This window comes from Leucopleurus acutus, assembly GCF_964270905.1.
Source record: "Leucopleurus acutus genome assembly, chromosome: 18".
Lineage (NCBI taxonomy): Eukaryota > Metazoa > Chordata > Mammalia > Artiodactyla > Delphinidae > Leucopleurus > Leucopleurus acutus.
Window position 1 is genome coordinate 9,010,502 of NC_139160.1, and position 19,351 is coordinate 9,029,852.

At 34.3% G+C, this 19,351-nt stretch overlaps 1 protein-coding gene across 5 annotated transcripts in view; it reads left to right on the forward strand.

Annotated features, from left to right (window-relative positions):
* PDS5B (PDS5 cohesin associated factor B) overlaps positions 1-19,351 on the forward strand; it is a 203,084-nt gene that overhangs the window by 81,708 nt on the left and 102,025 nt on the right. For all 5 annotated transcript variants that reach the window (XR_014326931.1, XM_082859730.1, XM_082859731.1 and 2 more), the window contains exons 2-7: positions 548-674; positions 3,909-4,112; positions 7,079-7,165; positions 7,274-7,371; positions 8,017-8,143; positions 14,660-14,740. Coding sequence is in view for 4 of the 5 variants with exons in the window: in XM_082859730.1 (XP_082715856.1) it covers positions 567-674; positions 3,909-4,112; positions 7,079-7,165; positions 7,274-7,371; positions 8,017-8,143; positions 14,660-14,740 (705 nt within the window). In the remaining variant the exon portion in view is untranslated. The remainder of the gene's footprint in view (positions 1-547; positions 675-3,908; positions 4,113-7,078; positions 7,166-7,273; positions 7,372-8,016; positions 8,144-14,659; positions 14,741-19,351) is intronic.

The window sequence follows — 19,351 nt, forward strand, 5'->3', positions numbered from 1 at the left end:
TTCTTTCCTTTGCAGGTATTATCTTTTTTGGGTTGGGATAGTATTCTACATTAATGTCAGGAGGGTCTCTGATGTTCTTCCTTGACAGGACTCTGTCCTTCTTTTTCCATAAGATCAGCAAAACTGAACTCTGGATTTGACAGGGTTGGCAGGTGCCTTCAGGGTGTAAGTGGATATAAAGTTCCATTTAGTTCTCTGGGTTCCTGAATTCCCTTAGATTTTGGCCCAAGTAATTTGTGGTGCTATTAAAAAAAATGCTGTGTGTATTTTATATATATGTAAATAAGTAAGTAAATAAAATCACTTAGAGTTTTTTTGTTGGAGGGTCAGTGCAAATAACCTAGCTTGCCACTAATGGAAAGTAAAAATAAAATTTTAAAAATTGGGGAAATATTCAGTAAAATGATTTTCATTAATTAGATAAGTGAATTACTATAAATTAGGAAGTAGTTATAATTTTTTGTAGGGAGAGATTCCTTTTCATGTTTATTATGAATGTTGTTGATACTTATTTTTTGGTTTGCATCTAATAGTTTTCTCGTTTTAGGGGTAAAGATATTTCCATCATGGCTCATTCAAAGACAAGGACCAATGATGGAAAAATTACCTATCCTCCTGGTGTCAAGGAAATCTCAGATAAAATATCTAAAGAGGAAATGGTGAGACGGTTAAAGGTGAGTAAAATTGGGTTATGTCCTTTGCACATCTGTTTAGGATAAGCAGAGCTGGTGGAGGACACCTGTGGAAATCACATAGGGCTGTATCTTGTTAGGGCAACTTCAAGCAAATCAAAGCAGAAAATGTCTCATGGCCAAAACTAATTAGCTGTAATTAGGAGCTAAGAGAGTGGAGTAGATAAAGAACTGTAGGGTTTCCTTAGCTATTGTTAATGGGAGTGCAATTAGAAAGGTGAAGCTTACATTTTCTAGGGCTGTCTATACTTGGGTATAAAGAACAAACCCACAATACGCTTATACTCATTATTATCTTTAGAAAGTTGTCTCCTCCTATATCTCATTTATTTCATAAAAGCAACCATTTTAATTTGAGAAAAGAAATTTTAATTCTACTGAATACTAAGGCTGTATTTTACTTTCTTGTATTTTGAAAGTAGGTTAAAGAGCTTTACTTTTAGCTCTCTGCTTCTGATGTACAGCAGTGAGTCAAGACTGATGGTGAACTTCCATTCGTGAGGCAGTCACTGTATGGTTAGACTCTCTTCACATTTGTTTGAATAATATTTCATCTTTGTCTTCGAGGCAGTGATAGTCTCCGTGATTAAAATGGTTAAGAGAGCAGAGTGGCCAAGAAGATTGTTAAGCTGATTAGTTCAGATGGTCTTTATTTTTGAGCATTTTTTTCAGTTCAATGTTGTATCTACCTAGACATGTTGCTTGTTATATCATTATCAATATTTACCAGTATTTCAAGTGTAAAAGACTTACCTTAATTAATCATTGAAGACCCAGGAGCCTTGAAGTACTACTTTATTGTTGCATGGTTTATTTATTAGAGGAAAAAGACCCTAATACTATTGTAAGTTTCACATAAAGTCTTAGTATTATATCCTGTGCATAAAGTATTAGAATGTCAGATATAAGGTGTTTGTTATTCAAAGCAAAAGACATCTTTGAGCAGATTAAATTTACCAATATGTGGATATTATATCTAGTTGGGAACTGTGTATATTTTATTAAAAATGGTTAAGCTACAGGGCTTCCCTGGTGGCGCAGTGGTTGAGAGTCCGCCTGCCGATGCGGGGGACACGGGTTCGTGCCCCGGTCCAGGAAGGTCCCACATGCCGCAGAGCTGCTGGGCCCGTGAGCCATGGCCGCTGAGCCTGCGCGTCCGGAGCCTGTGCTCCGCAATGGGAGAGGCCACAACTGTGAGAGGCCGGTGTATGGCAAAAAAAAAAAAAAAAAAAAAGGTTAAGCTACAAACCCTAGATATGAAATTTTTCATTTCTATGTATTTACATTTTCTTGACCTATTAAGTTTTTAGAGAAAGAATACATTTATTTCCTCAGATTTGTTTATATTTCAGCAATGATATCATCCTTATTGTTTGCTAAGAAATGAACATTGAACACAGAGACTATACTTACAAGCATTTAGCATTTAGTGTCTTTTATGGATGTTATTTTCTCAGACATCTTTTTTAATTTAGAGGACTCATATATGAGTTATTCGTGAGTTTTATAACACCATTTGAGTTGGTCACAGTATTGAGGAATTCCCATTATCTAGCCCTTGAATAAAATTTATTGATAGTTTTGGTGGAATGATTTCCACAGTGCTCACATTTAGTGCTTGTAGTAAGCTTTCATTATTTTGTAGACATTTCTGCTCAGCAATAATCTGGTTACTTTTCTTCTCTTTCTTTTTTCCTGATTTACACTGCCCACTGTTTATAGCAACCGTCCTGGAGAAATATAGGAAGGATTTAATGTGGGATGATGGTAATTTTTGATATGTACAAGTACAGGTATAAGTTTTATAAGTTATAGAAACTTGCTAATATGTAAAGTGTCATTGTTTATGTAATTTCTAGAATTTCTTATAACATTTTATTCAAAATATACTGAATCTCTCACTCTTGTGAAGCGATTCCAGGGAAAGAAAGAGTTCCTTGCATATAGCTTTTTTTTTTTTGTCTTTTTTCATAATACATCAAAGCCATCAAAGCATATATCTTAAAAGTAATAAAATTAAAAAGTTAGGAGAGTAGCCCTGGACATTGTACCCTTAAACTAATTGTAGTGTCAGACTGGAAAGATTAGTCTACTGATGGTTCTGGCCTCTGGTGTAGTAGAACTGAGGGTCTGCTCTGTGAGGAACGCTGTTACCCACAGCTGCTCTGAGAATTCAGTAATACATTGGACAATTCATTACTCAGAAGTCTAACTCTACAGCAGAGTGGAAATCCATGCAGTTATGTCTCAAAGACCAAGTCCAGCCCTACTTGTTGATTAGTATTTGTAGCGCCACCTAGTGGATGCCAGGTTGTCACCTTTGCATTAAAGTTGTGTTTAAATGTCCCTGACGAGTTCAGCAATTTTGTCAAGTCTTACGTGAAGTAGGAATAGTACAGACTGAGGCTTCCTTGTGACTGCTGATACTAAAATTAGAGAAAGCTCTTCACAGAATTCAAACTATATGATTTTTCACCATTGTAGTTTCCATCCCACTTCTTTTATGTAAATGTTTGCTTTCTTCTCACTCCATACATGCCATTGAGTCCTACTAATGAATTGTCCATCTCATATTGTCTTTAACTGTGGTACAAGAAATATTTAATTGGATGCTACAGTAGTTACTTCATGGTAGCTTTTTAATGTTTAGGGATCCATCTTTGTCATCCTTTCTTGAATCTGTTTATATATTCTTTTTTAGCTCAGTGTTGTAAAAGTGAGACTAGAAGTACTATGTTAAGCTACTTTTAAACTTTTAAAATCTGGTTAGCAGGTGTGATGGGTAAATGAAAAGTATTTTATTTAGTCTTTTTTTTTTTTTTTTTTTTTTTTTGTGGTACGCGGGCCTCTCACTGCTGTGGCCTCTCCCGTTGCGGAGCACAGGCTCCGGACGCGCAGGCTCAGCGGCCATGGCTCACGGGCCGCTCCGCAGCATGTGGGATCCTCCCGGACCGGGGCACGAACCCGTGTCCCCTGCATCGGCAGGCGGACTCTCAACCACTGCGCCACCAGGGAAGCCCTATTTAGTCTTTTAAAGAAAAGTTGTATTTGCCCTATAGTTCAGAAAGGTCTTGTTCTCTCAGATAGATACTTTTAGGGGAAACATGAAAGTGTATTTATTGGAAGTTAACCTTTGTAATTAATATGGCTTTTATTTCAAATAAATATATTTTTACATGGAGGATTTCATTATTTGATTATTTTGTTTTTATATAGATGGTTGTGAAAACTTTCATGGATATGGACCAGGACTCTGAAGAAGAAAAGGAGCTCTATTTAAACCTAGCTTTACATCTTGCTTCAGATTTTTTCCTCAAGCATCCTGATAAAGATGTTCGATTACTGGTAGCCTGCTGCCTTGCTGATATTTTTAGGATTTATGCTCCTGAAGCTCCTTACACATCCCCTGATAAATTAAAGGCAAGTAGTGATTAAAAGAACTGCCAAGATTGACTGATACTTTATCTTTCTGTCTAAAATGGGAATTAAAGTATTTCGATTATTTCTTTAGATTCTTTGACATTAGCTGCAGCAGTCTTTTGTTAAACTATTGTACTTCTGTTTTCTGTAGAATTTCCTACCCCCCATTAGTATTTAATTTTGTAAAACAATTTCTGATCTTCAGAATAAGAAGTTGATTAGTAAAGTGTTTTCTATACTTTTTTTTTTTTTTGGCCATGCCACACAGCTTATGGCATCTGAGTTCCCTGATCAGGGACTGAACCTGGGCCACAGTAGTGAAAGTGCCGAGTCTTAACCACTGGCCCGCTAGGGAATTCCCTATACTTTTTATATTATGTCATCATTAGTGGTATTTCAGTATCAGTTGGGGACACTTGCTTTTCCTTTTTAAAAATTCATATTGAAGACCATGTTCATTATTTAAAACACAGTATCTAGTGTAAGTCTGAATTTATAATATATGAATCCTAATTCACTTAATGTAAGGTGTGATGTGAATTGTTTTGAAGAAAATACAATGAACAAAATTTTAATGAAAGGTAGAAAGCACACTTAGTACTTGGTTATGGTAGTTGTAAGTAAAGGCATGTGAATGAAATAATTTTTAAAAGATGAGAAAAGAAGGAGAATAGCATGATTAATCCAGTGGGTAGAAAGCATGAAAATAAGTAGAGCTGTGCAAAAATTTATTGAATGAGGCAAGTTATAAGAAAATTAGAAAAGCCAACAACAATAAAAGATAATTGTGGAAACTGTTGGTTAGGAAATGAGTCCCTAGGAAGATTACCCAGTATGGAACAAAAAGACAATTTAGGTTTATTTCATTTAACAAATATTGATGTTAGTTATTATATGTCAGGAACTGGGTTTACCTTGGTGAAAAACAACCCAGACTCGGTTCTTGAACTCAGGGAGTTGCTTCTTAAAAACTGGAGTGAGGAACCTGCTCATTTGATCAAGTCAGCCAAGACTCCAGTAAGGAATGCCCAAACTGCCGTGGACACGCTTGTTTCATATATCTTAGGATGGGGGAGGTAGGGGACAATATTTGTCATCTACAAGTAAAATTGAATTGTAAGATTTGAGAATGGTGAGAGACTTAAAGTAGGTAATATGAGCTGGCCCGTGGAGTTGTGTACACAGATGTATATCCTGATTTCTAATTGTGAACCTTTAATTTGAGGTACTTAATTGGTTTAAGGAGTAATTGTATTTGGTTGACTGTGGGCTGTGGCTCTTCCTCACTAGATGTTTTGTTGGCATTCTCATGAAGAGGGAAGTCTAACTTAAGAGTGCTGCTACATGATTTCTTCTACCTCTCTTGTGGATTTCTCAGTTTGCGTTATCAGTGAGCTGTCTCAAGGCTTTGGGGTAATGAAAGTCCTCCCAAAAGAATAGCTACAAATCTTTTCTATTAATAATAGGACAGTTTTTGAGAAGAATATTGAAGAGGTATGATTAAATTAGAGTTTTTAGAATCTAGCTTAAAATTTTTAAGTATTTTATTTTTTCTGGTCAGTTTTTTTTAATTTAATTTAATTTATTTATTTATATACAGCAGATTCTCATTAGTTACCCATTTTATACATATCAGTGTATATATGTCCATCTCAATCTTCCAATTCATCCCACCACCCCTCTTCCCCCCACCCGCTTTCCCCCTCTGGTCAATTTTTTTGGCTCTTATTTTAAATGCCACTTTTTTCTTTTATTGGGGTAGTATTAAAAATTATTTGAGGGTGTTTCTGAATACTTATAGAATAGTTTTCACTCTGTTTTGGTTAGTATCAAGTTTGTATTTTTGTCTACAGTAGTAATAATAGAAAATTGTGACACTTTGATCCTTACCTTTCCACTGTCAGTTTGTTATTGTCATCAGAAAACCCTTTTTATATACCCAGCTTCATGTTTAGGTCAGTGCTTGTTAGAGAGATGATCAATGAATATTGTCTTTCCATCTCCAGGTAGATTCAGTACAGCAGTTGTTCTCTCTTAGTCGAACCAGAAAGGGTTCGTTCATGGAGGACATATTTTATGCAGTACTACTAACAAAGTAACTGTACCTTTTTTTAAAGTAACCATTTTTGAAGGATGTACTTGTGATAGTATTTTTCTTGAAAAGCTACTCAGTAATCTGCATATCCTATTTCTTCCCTTTTAAGAAATGCTTGTTTATCGTTTTACTTATGAGGGAAACATCTTTTTCTTTTTGATTGATTAACATGCTTCCTTTGTAGAATTAGCTTTAATAATTTTAACCTTCTCCAAATTTTTCAAAAACTATCGTCATAAAAATTTGACTCAAAGTGATATTGAACTTATTTTTACCCAGGTATAAAGGGGTGTGCAGGAAAAAACTGAAAGCAAGAGATGGGGATAGATTGATAAATGGTAGGGGAGAACAAGTAGTTATAATGATAAGGTAGGAAGCTTGACGAGTTAACTTCTGTGGGTCTTTTTAAAACTTCTAAGCTTCTGCAATCTATTGTCTTCTCACTTGGTGATTTTATTTTGGAATTTCAAGTTTCCTAAACCATGTTCTTGCTATATAATTACCATATATAGTGCTATTCCAGCAAACCTGATCAGTTCAGCTCTCAGTCATCGCAACCTGTTTGTTTTAATGACAGCATAAATTTTAGTTTACTCCATTTTCAGGTCTGTTTTTTTTAACCTACAGTAAGGTGTTTTTCTTTCTCTACTTTAAGATCATAGTAAATGATTTACCGTTTTCCTTTAAAGGGCAGTAAGATATTTGGTGTTTTCATGATGATGCACATTTAAAAAATTCCAGCCAAGTAGAATGTTTTTAAACTGGTTCTTTACAATTTATCATGATAGATACACATGAGTGCTGAATTATCTTTAGGAATTTAGTGGATATTTTCATAATCTAAACAAAACTTTGTCTTTTTTTTTTAAAGGATATATTTATGTTTATAACAAGGCAGTTGAAGGGGCTAGAGGATACAAAGAGCCCACAATTCAATAGGTATTTTTATTTACTTGAGGTAAGCAATATATTCTATCTTGAGATGACATTTTAAACTGGGTTTTGTGCTTGTATATTTTTACTAATTAAAATTTTACCCTTTTCCTTTTTTATGTCTTATTTTTAGAACATTGCTTGGGTCAAGTCATATAACATATGCTTTGAGTTGGAAGACAGCAATGAAATTTTTACCCAATTATACAGAACATTATTTTCAGTTATAAAGTAAGTTTACTTTACAAAGAATATAATCTTTTTTTAAATGTAAAGAATTTTTAACTTACAGGTGAATCTGCATAAACTGTTAACTATGATGAATATTGGAAGGCTAAGAGTTATAACTTAAGAACTCATTAACATAATTTTTATAGATGTTTGGACAGTGAATACAGCTTAATTCTGTACTGTAGAGAATAATATAAGAGTGGCATAAGGTAATCTATAGCCAATATAAAATTTATTTTGGCTTATGTTATTTTCTTTTATTTAAATCACATATTACTGACTCCTTAATTCATGTGAATAGTTGAGTTCTTTGTGTATTCCTTAAATTTATCTACTAGAATTAACTTCCGCAAAGTAGTTTGATTTTCTGAATTTAAGGCAAAACTAAAGTTGCATTTGATTTAATTACTTTTGATTGTGAGACTGGTAAAAATTAGGAAAAAGTAATCCTGGAAATGTAATTTAAAAAATATTTTGGATGCTATTATAAGATTTGGAAGAGAGGGAAGCTTTAAATGAATATGTAGAATTTGATTTAATTAATACCTGAGTATCAGTTTAAAATAAAGTGTAATGTTCTATGTTATGATTAAATCTTATAAATTTCAGATATACTTTAAATGAAATATCAATTTTGAATTTCAGCAATGGCCACAATCAGAAAGTTCATATGCATATGGTGGATCTCATGAGTTCTATTATTTGTGAAGGTGATACAGTATCTCAGGAGCTTTTGGATACAGTTTTGGTAAATCTGGTACCTGCCCATAAGGTAAGTAGCAATATATATTGAAATGTATCGAAAGCTTGTTAATATTAGGGTCCAGAATTTGCTTACGTTTAAAATGCAATTTATCCTGCTTTATAGTTTTGGAGACTTTTATTTTATTTTATTATTACTATTTTTTTTTTCCGGTACGCGGGCCTCTCACTGTTGTGGCCTCTCCCGTTGCGGAGCACAGGCTCCGGATGTGCAAGCTCAGCGGCCATGGCTCACGGGCCCAGCCGCTCCGCAGCACGTGGGATCCTCCCGGACCGGGGCACGAACCCGTGTCCCCTGCATCGGCAGGCGGACTCTCAACCACTGCGCCACCAGGGAAGCCCTGGAGACTTTTATTGATTAATATTAATGTACATCACTTGTGTTTAATAAAACATGATACACTTATTAGTCACTAATTAAATGAAGAAATAACAGAGTTAGTACATGTGATAAAGTATCTGCAATAACTCAGTTTTGTATAGGATTATGTTTCAAGGAACACAAATAAGGCCTTAGGTGTAAAAGACAGTGATGGTGTAGATGGCGGGGAGGGGTGAAATTAAAAGGGAAGTCTTGGGCTTCCCTGGTGGCGCAGTGGTTGAGAGTCCGCCTGCCGATGCAGGGGACACGGGTTCGTGCCCCGGTCCGGGAAGATCCCACATGCCGTGGAGCGGCTGGGACCGTGAGCCATGGCCGCTGAGCCTGCACGTCCGGAGCCTGTGCTTCTCAACGGGAGAGGCCACAACAGTGAGAGGCCTGCATACTGCAAAAAAAACACACAAAGAAAGGGGAAGTCTTTACTAACTTGGAGAAAAGGATATGTTGATGACACAAGTATTTCTTGCCTGGGTGATGTTAATCAAGTTGTGTGGGTGTTGTGTGTGTTTTTGTATGTTTCGTTCTTTGAAAATGACTAACACTCTAGTAAGCAGTTGGAAATATGGTTCTGTGATTCACCAGTATAAAGGTCTCTGCAAAATTAAGACCTTTCTGGAAAGATATAACTTAAATTTATAGCTACACAGCATTCACAAATATAATGCTTCATTAAAAATGACCTCATAATCCAAAATTTCCAAACTTTTAAGAAGTCCATCAATACTGAAAATCAGACACTAAGTAAAAATTCAGATAATATATTTATTAGATAAAAACATTAAATACCTATAAAAGGATTAAAGATAACAGTTTTATGTTTTAATCTCTAGAAGCATAAGAGTTAAAAAGTATGATAGCTAGACATCTGAGAGGAGAAGAAGCTATGGTTAGGAAAAGTAGAAATGAAAAATGTTCATAGACATCAAAATATTTTTTGGATTATAAAAGATATTTAGAGAACTAGGAGGTAGAGCTGAGGAAATTGTACAGATACAGTGAGGTAAAGTTAAGGAAAACATAAACGATAGGATGAAAAGGTCCAGTATATTTAAAAGTGATGCAGAACACTGAGTAAGAATGGAGAAGAGATGATATTCAAGTAGAGATTTGCTTAAAATTTTCTAGAACTGACGAAAAGCGTAAATTTATGAGTTAGGTAACAAAAGTGTCATGAACAGAATAAATAAAAATAAATCCCAGTGTAGGCATATCTTGGAGAATTTGTAGAATGACAAAATAGAAATAATCTATAAAGCATCCAGAGGGAAAAGACATAGCCCTTAACAAGGAATAAACATTAAACTGATTGCTGACTTCTCAGTAGCAAGGATAGATGCCAGAACATAATGAACCTATATTTCCAAAGTACTGAGATAAAATAACTGTATATGCTGGCACACAGTTGCTATCCAATTTGAGTGAAATTAAGACATTAAATATACAACTTGTCAATAGATCCTTCCTGAAAGAACTACTATTTGAGTACTTCAGAATAATGGCAATTGAACTTGAAAGAAGTGAAATGTAAGAAGTATTGGTGAACAATGAAATGCTCTAAATAAGAACTGATGTATAAAACAAAAACAGTAGCAATAATAATTATAATGATTAATTAAAGGGATTTTAACAAAATGGTCCTAAACCACTGGATAAAAATAACGTGTAAGATTGAATGGCCTAATAGAGTCAAGGAGTGATATGATCTTGCTGATGATTAGGAGTACAGAGCTATTGATTTACTTTGAACTTTATTATTTTTTTAAAATTAATTTATTTTTGGCTGTGTTGGGTCTTCATTGCTGTGTGAGGCCTTTCTCTAGTTGCGGTGAGCGGGGGCTACTCTTCATTGCAGTGCGTGGGCTTCTTACTGTGGTGGCTTCTCGTTGCGGAGCATGGGCTCTAGGTGCGCGGTCTTCAGTAGTTGTGGCTCACGGGCTCTAGAGCGCAGGCACAGTAGTTGTGGCGCACAGGCTTATTTGCTCCGCGGCATGTGGGATCTTCCCGGACCAGAGCTCGAACCCATGTCCCCTGCATTGGCAGGCGGATTCTTAACCACTGTGCCACCAGGCAAGTCCCTGACAGGTGGGTTCTTAACCACTATGCCACCAGGGAAGCCCTACTTTGAACTTTAAATGAAGTATTCATGTTAAAATTTTAAGGATTACAATGCAAGGAAGAATTACAATAAATGTAAATGGCCCAAATTTACTACTTCAGGTTGTCAGATTAGATTAAAAATAATTCAACTGGTCATTGTTAATAAGAGATAACAAAAATACTGTCACAAAAAGGTTGTCACTAAAAGGATGGAGAAAAGATTTGCCGTGCCAGGCACATCATAACTGAAGGAAAACTGAAATAACTTGTATTGATTTTAGATGTTATAGTCTTTACCAGGTAAAGAAGGGAGTTATACAATGATAAGTTTTAGTTCTCAGGAAGATGCCTAAACTTGTATTCACATAGGCTCAAAATATATAAAGCATACATTGGAAGAATTATAAGGAGAAACAAACTCACAATTTGGTGGGCCATTTTAATACATTTCCAGTTGATTATAAGTCAAATAGACCAACAGTTCTTGAGGATTTTAAAACAAAAAACTAACAAGCCTCTAGCATTCATAATTAATCTGTCAAAAGAGTAAATCATGATGGCAGTTATAAGAAATTTAGAAATAATAATTAAAGTGATACATATTAAAACCTGTGGGATTCAACTTAAATGTTGTTTTAATTTAACTTTAGTTTTTTTTTTTTTTTTTTTTTTGCGGTACGCGGGCCTCTCACTGTTGTGGCCTCTCTTGTTGCGGAGCACAGGCTCCGGATGCACAGGCTCAGCGGCCATGGCTCACGGGCCCAGCCGCTCCGCGGCATGTGGGATCTTCCTGGACCGGGGCACAAACCCGTGTCCCCCGCATCGGCAGGCGGACTCTCAACCACTGCGCCACCAGGGAAGCCCTAATCTAACTTTATAGTTAAAGTGTCCAGTTCAAGAAATTATAAAAGTATCGTTAGAATATACAGTCCGTACAAGAAAGTAAACCATGAAGAACAGAAATGAATGAAATAGAAAACACAGTGACATTTCAGAAAAACCTAAAGTTGGTAATTCAAAAAGTATATTAAATAGGCATACCCTTGGCAGTTTGAATCAGAAAAAAGGGAGATGGTATTAATATACAATTTTAGAATGAAATGAGGAACAGCAGGCATTAAAAAGATCAAAAAACAATTCCATGAACAGTATTTTATGCTAACATATTTGGAGTTGGACAAAACAAATTTCTAGAAAATAAAACTTGCCAATTTTTCTCAAGAGAGAAAATATTGAATAACCTTTAACCAATAAAAGAAATTTAATTGGTTTTAAAAACTATATCCATAAAACAAACAAAAATATTTCCTCCTAAACAACGATGACAGTAATAATAGCAACAGCAGCAGAACTCAAACCAAGTATGAAGGAATTTAAACACATCACCTGGAGATTTCTTTTAATCATTTAAGTGCCGTATAATCATGATATTCAGCAAACTTTTTCAGATTATAGAAGAGGAAGGCATGCTCCACAGTTCACATTATGAGCAGAATATAGTCTTCATAGGGAAAACTAGAGAAAACCAAGTTCAAGAAAGGAGGATAATAGGCTAATTTAATTTATAATACATTCATGTAAATCCAATATAAAATAATAGTGGACACTATCCAGAATGATATAAAGTAATATTGGTAATGAGCAAATTGGCTAAATTTTAGGAATTCAAAGATGGATTAACATTAAAAATTATTTGTGGAAATTAACAGAACAAAGAGAAAAAATAGTCAGTAGATGTATAAGAAAACCATTTGATAAAATTCAGTATAACTTATGATAAAAAATATTATTAGCATATTTGAAATAGAAAGGAACTTCCTTAAATTGATAAGGTTATGTATGATAACTGCACTTAATGGTGAAATGCTGAAGGATTTTCTTTGAAGTTAGGAACATTGTCAAGATGTCACTTCTACTCAGGAAAAAGTCAAGTATGCTATTTCGAATCGGCATTAAACTAGAAGCCTTAAGTTAGTGGAGTAAAACAAGAGAAAAGATAAAAGGATTAGAAAGAAGAGACAAAAGTGAAATTATTTGCAGATGTTATGACTGCCTGTGCAGAAAACACAAAACAATGTACAGATTAGTTTCTAGAACAAATAAGAAAATTCTGCAAAGTTGCTAGATATAAGATCAATATATAAAAATCTGTCAGTATAATTTCAAAAAATTTTTATTTGTATCTTTAACAAAGACTTGAGCTACTTCGAAATTTATTAACAATGTGCATGACCTTAATGTTCAAAGTTATTACAGTTGTTGGAGAAGTGTAAGAGACGACTTAAATATGTTGCATGATTTGTTATAATTGTTTATGTGATGGGAAGCTCAGTATCACAATAATTTCATTCCTCTGCATACTAATAGATAACCTAATCAAAATAGAAATTGTGAATGTGTATTGCGTGTGTATATGTGCATGTGTGTGTAGTTTGACAAATTGGTTTTTGAAGAATAAGAAAGTGGGGACTTATCTTACCTGGTGTTAAGACATTATTTCCATATGTCTCTTTGACTGTAATCAGGCAGTAATAGACAACGGGACATATGGAAGTAATGGAAAATTTACAAATGGTACATGGTTGTATAGAAACTTGAGAGTGTGAGTATTACAGGGAAGTCATTGGAGGGAATAATGGACTTGAATATCCATATGGAAAATAATATAAGATTCTTATTTCATACCATGCATAAAAATAAATTACGGGCAGAATAAAGATCTAAATCTGAAAAGCAAATCTTTGAAATTTTATTTGAAAATATAAAACAACAAATTAACCTCAATATAGAAAAGAATTTAAAAAATATAGAGAGTGCACAAGCCAAATAGGAAAAGATTAATATATTTGGTTATATTAAAATGAAAACTTTTGTATGTCCTAAGATACCATAAGCATTGTAAAAACATAGGTATAGGCTCTAAGATATGTTGTGCATGTAATTGGCAAATGTTTAGTGTATAGAGAAACTCTACAAATAAGAACAAGACAAAACAGCTCATTTGAAAAATGGCAAAGGTAGTATTTATAGAAAATTATTTCTTATATGCACAAGGAGGCATGTATCAATACAAGACAGCTTAATGTCTATGAATAGGAGAATGAGTAAATAAGCTGTAGCATATTATATATGAAAATACTAAACAGCAGTTAGATATTAATGAAATGATACAATACAAAGCGTCAATGCGGATAAATCTAAAAATACGCTGAATGTGAGTTTCAGGATATATACAATTTTCCTGCTGTCTGTAATATGTTTGAACTGGAGTAGTGATTCCATTTCAGATCTTTGGTCATGATTCTTTCCATCATCAAAATCTCTTAGAAACATATATTCTTAAGGTATTGTTTCTTGTACTTCTTTTCTTTTCATACTTGACTATGTTTCTTTGGGTTTTTTTTGGCAGTGCTGCATGGCTTGTGGTTTCTTAGTTCCTTGACCAGGGCTCAAACCCGGGGCCCCTGCAGTGAGAACGCTGAGTCCTAATCACTGGACGGCCAGGGGATTCCCTTGTTATGTTTCTTATATCCTTGGGCTTCCCTATGCTCTGAGATGTGCTTCGGGAAAATCTGCTTTCCCATAGCTGCCCCAAACTCTTTTGTCTTCAGCCACCTGAGGATTCCCCATTTCTGCCCGCACTAGGACCCAGTTCATTCTCTTATGATGTTTTGGTTCTTTTGGTCTTGGAGTGAAATAGCCTGTATTTGTACTCAGCTGAACTGATTTGACTTTACAACTAGCTTTACAGTGACTCAGTATCTCCTTTTCTGTCTAATAAACATTTATTGACCTTTTCTATGTGGTTTACCTTATGCTATGAATAAGATATGAAGAGAATATAATTATCCTTGCTTGGAAGGGATCTTAAGATCTACTAGATCAGTTAGTCTTAGGAGAAAAGTGACTTTGCCATCGCCCTTTTATTCGAATTGAATCTTAAACAGTTTTCTCATTCATTGATTTAACAGTAGCTTTTTGAATACAGGTAATATTTCCTTTTTCATATTTAGTGGTGTATAATATAGATACTGTTTTTTTTTTCTTCAGAATTTAAACAAGCAAGCATATGATTTGGCAAAGGCTTTACTGAAGAGGACAGCTCAAGCTATTGAACCATATATTACCAATGTAAGTTTTACTTGTCCAATTGGTTGTCAGAAAGGTTAGCCAAAATTTTAAACACTGCTAGAAGCAGAATTTCGGCAAGTGATACATACTTTAACATTTCGTATTGTTTTAATAATTAAGTGTATTTTCTTTCTCCTTATTTAAAATTATTATTGGTTAATACTTTCTAGAAAATTAGCTCTCATATTTGTTCATTCATTTCTGTCTTTCAAATTGCCTAGGAACTAAAACAGTTTTTATTTTGGTTAGCAAGATATACTGTTTCTGTTCTTGGAAATGGAGTTAAATGTAATTAGATAAATCTTATGGAACTTATCATTATTCAGAGAAGTTGCTTACAGCTTTTTGGAAATTAAATTGATTTGTATAAGAAGAAGATATGAACTAGTATCAAGACATAAAAATTGAAGGCAAGTATGAATAACAGCGGTGTGGTGAAAGTTGCCTATCTTGCCCTCCCTGGGGTAGATTCCATATAAATCTACCTTTTCTGAGAAGGGGGAAGAATTGCAATGAAATGAGCCCTTTCATTATCATCTCAAATCTACTTATTTATGGTTAACGATCTTCTATTTATTTTCAGGAGAAATGTATTTTATCTGATAGATTCACTGATAGAAGCTTATTATAAGTTTTAATCTTTCCCCCATAGTTCTGTTGAGTTGCACAACTGTAGGTGGCACCATTCACATTGTTTTCCATGTGAATGGTACCTACTGGAACAAATCTAGAATGCAGTCTTGATGTTGGCCTCTGGAATTGTGTAGCTGGTCTGTCTCTCCACCTGCTTTCCAGTTTTACCCACATCTAAACATGTAAATCTGTCTTCTTGAAAAAAGTGAGAAAGAAAGCCTTTTATAATTACTTATGTACTTAATTTTCCTGAAGTTTATTGGAGAATTTTTCTTGAAGAAATACAAAATTTAGTATATAAAAATACATCATGAAAAGATGTACTTTGAAAATTAACATACTTTATGGAACAGTACTATGGTAAATTCCAGTTTTTGTTACTGGCTTATGACCTTAAATAGTTGTGAGCACATGATGATTTGGAAAAATGTATTTAATTTGTAAAGAAATTGTTTTGGAGGGTGGACTTTCAGAACCTGGAGAATTAAATTGTGTAACCTGTCTTAATAGCTCCAGTCAGATTGCCAGGGAATTCTAAATATTGATTTCTGCAAGTTTTGTGAGTCTTGGGTATTGGCTGCAGTAAATTGGTTAGATTGAGTGGATTGAGTTCTTTCTGTTATGACATAATGGCACTTGAAATCTGTAGAACCAGATTTAAGCATTCTGTTATTAAGTGCCCCTTCCCTTTTCCTTTGCTTCAAGTGCCTGTGAATGACTGTTTCTGCGGCCATTAGATACACTTAGGTGAGCTCCTCCTGGTGGTCATTTATTTAAGTTGATATTGCTGAGCCAGATGTTTTTTAGGGGAACACTTACCTTTTTCTGATGCCTTTTTCTGGCATAAAAATAAGAAATTAACACTATACTACGTTGATATATTTTCTAGGATTGGGAAAATAAATATTTGATTGGGTAATAAAAGAAAAAAATCAAGATAGAATGAGGTGATTAGGTTCATTATACTATTCTCTCAACATCTGTGTATGTCTGAAAGTATTTATAATAAAAATTAAAAGAAAGATAGAAGGATGAAGGAAATACTTTTAGCATTCCCAGGTAAATCAAGGTAAAAACATTTCACTGTCACTTAAACCTCATGTTAATTTCCTGCCTTACCTACAGAAATAGACAGCCCCATCCATACTTGGTTATGTCTTTATCAGAAGCTGGGGCTGGGGGCAAGAGGCAAAGGATTAGTAGAATAGTCTGAGCACACTTTCAGTTACATATTTATTTATTCCCATTACTTTGTCATTATTTTCTTATCTCTCTCTGTTTTCCCTATTTTCTTGTCCCTTGACTTATTTGAGAGTTAGCTAAGAAGTCATTAAGAATTGCTTTTTTTTCCCTCCTCTTCTCCCTTATAGATCTACAGTTACATGTAAAATACTTTCTGGTGAGCTTAATTCCTTGTGGGATTTTAGTACAGTGTAAAACTCATTCTCAGCCTTTTTGCATTTGTACATGTAATAGCCATTATTCATATATCTTCCTAGTAGAGAATTAGCAAGCAGAAATAGACGTAGGATGTCAAGGTAATAATAACCCCACTTCTATCTCTTTTTTTACTTGTGTCTTTTTTCAGTCTCATGCATATAGACACATTCAAGTTTCCTCTTTATATACAATGTTGTTTACATATATAGAACTTAAGAAGTCACTGTGGCGTTATAGATTACTTTTTTTTTTTTTTTTGCGGTGTGCGGGCCTCTCACTGTTGTGGCCTCTCCCGTTGCGGAGCACAGGCTCCGGACGCGCAGGCTCAGCGGCCATGGCTCACGGGCCCAGCCGCTCCGCGGCATGTGGGATCTTCCCGGACCGGGGCACAAACCCGTGTCCCCTGCATCGGCAGGCGGACTTTCAACCACTGCGCCACCAGGGAAGCCCTAGATTACTTTTTAAAATAAATTTTTTTGTAACTTGACAACTCATGAAACTAAAGTGTGTGTGTGTGTGTGTGTCTATATATGTATATATATATATATATATATACATATATAGACACACACATATATATATATATATATATATATAAAAGGTACAACAGTATCAAAATGAAAAGTATATAGTGACAATTCAAAAAATTTCCTACATGGATCACTTCTTGGTAATGTTGTTATTTTTTACCAGATCTTTTTAATCACAAGTTTTAGGGGATAGCACAAAAGTATTTTGTTGGATTGAAAAAATGTATCAAGCTTGTCTTGATGTAGGTAAAATTTGGTTAATTTGCTTAATCTCACTTAGCCTTAGTTATTGGAGTTAATAATGCTGGGTTGATGGTAGAGAATGTGTTAACTGATGTGAAAGCACTTTTGTAATTAAAATTGATCATTTAAATCTAAGGTAGAATTTCTTATCGACCTTTAACTTACTCCTCTTACTCTTTTCATTAGGAGGCAGTTGTTATAATTTAATTTGTTATGTGAAAATTAATTACCATTTGTAAGTAAAAGACTAATGTTTTTTGGTAGGAAATACTTTATTCAAATCTATATCTGCTTCTTCACTGAATTGCATACCCTCAGGAAGGTTGTTTCACCTATAGTTGTATTATAGTACCTGTTACATATCATTCATTCATTTATTGAATCTATTTTGGATACCTCTGTCAGGCAGTGTATCAGGTTCTTGTTATACAGTGAAGACTGATTTGGAGATAGATGGAGATTATAAGTGTCAAATAAATGTTTTTGATGGAATTTGTAGGACGTTACACTGGGTTTTTGTTGTTGTTGTTGTTTTGTTTTTTCCCATTTTCAAATGAGTTTTCCCCAGACTGATAGAAGAAGAGGATGGTTTGATCACCAAGATGGCCAGATTGGAAAGGATTATTTTCTGTTAAGAAAGGTAGATTTATCATTTTTAAACAGGAGAAATTTTTCAAATGGAAACAACAAAGCCACTTTATCTTCAACTTGAATGAGAATTTAACCTTTGGTGTCATGAAATTCTTTTCCCACAAAATTGATGAACATGGAGGACAGACAAGTTATTTTTAAAACCAATAAAGAAAGAATAGTAGAATAGAATTTTTTTCTTTTTATCCCTTCATGGCTAGGTGGTTGGTACAGGTTCATAGATCTAAAAAACTTAAGAACAACACAGGAACTAAAAGTAATCAGAGGAGACATTGAAATGTATAGTCCTGACTGTACTTTCCAGATAGAAAACCTGATTAAGCCAAGTTGTTTGTTAACTGTCACAGAAAGAAGAGATCAGGGCAGCTTGTGTGGTGTAAAGAATCCTTAATTCCTTCTTCAAGGAGATAAAAGATGCTGTGGAGAATATGTGGGATATGCTCTGGGTTAATTTTTTACATATTTGGAAGACTTTAAATAGAAAGGAACTTGATCATTATGCCATGTATTTTTACCATTTTCAGTAGTAATATGATGAATGATCTGAGTGTGCAAACTAGTTAGTGCTGGCTGCTTATAGAAAAAAATTGTTCACATTTGGATTTTCCTTGTGTTTGTATGTGCTTTTAATTGGACTTTAATTAGTGCTATAAACTTTGTATGTATATATACATTATCAGAATATAAAAGAAGACAAAGTATTAGAAAGATATTGTTTTGCCTTGTAAATATAAAATTACGTATTTTAAAAATGGAATTGGTTTCTACTATGAAGGTGTAAGGCTTTGTCTTCCATACTGTTGTCTCCCATACTGCTGTGGTGAACAAAATGTGATCCCTTGCCCTTAAGAAATTTATCTAGTAGAGAAACTAAGACATGTGTACAAATAACTGTAATATAGGATAAAATATGGTAAGTACCATAATGTGGAATAAAGTGTATTTGGTAGGTAGGGTATTTATTGATATGCTAATTGATGAGTCAGTACAAATTGCTTGTCTTTTAATACGTATGAGGTGAATTCCATGTTTTATGTAGCCAGTAGTGATTTCCCACCTTCTTAGACAATGTTTTAGTATGCCTGTTTTGACTCTGTATAGAACGATAATGAAC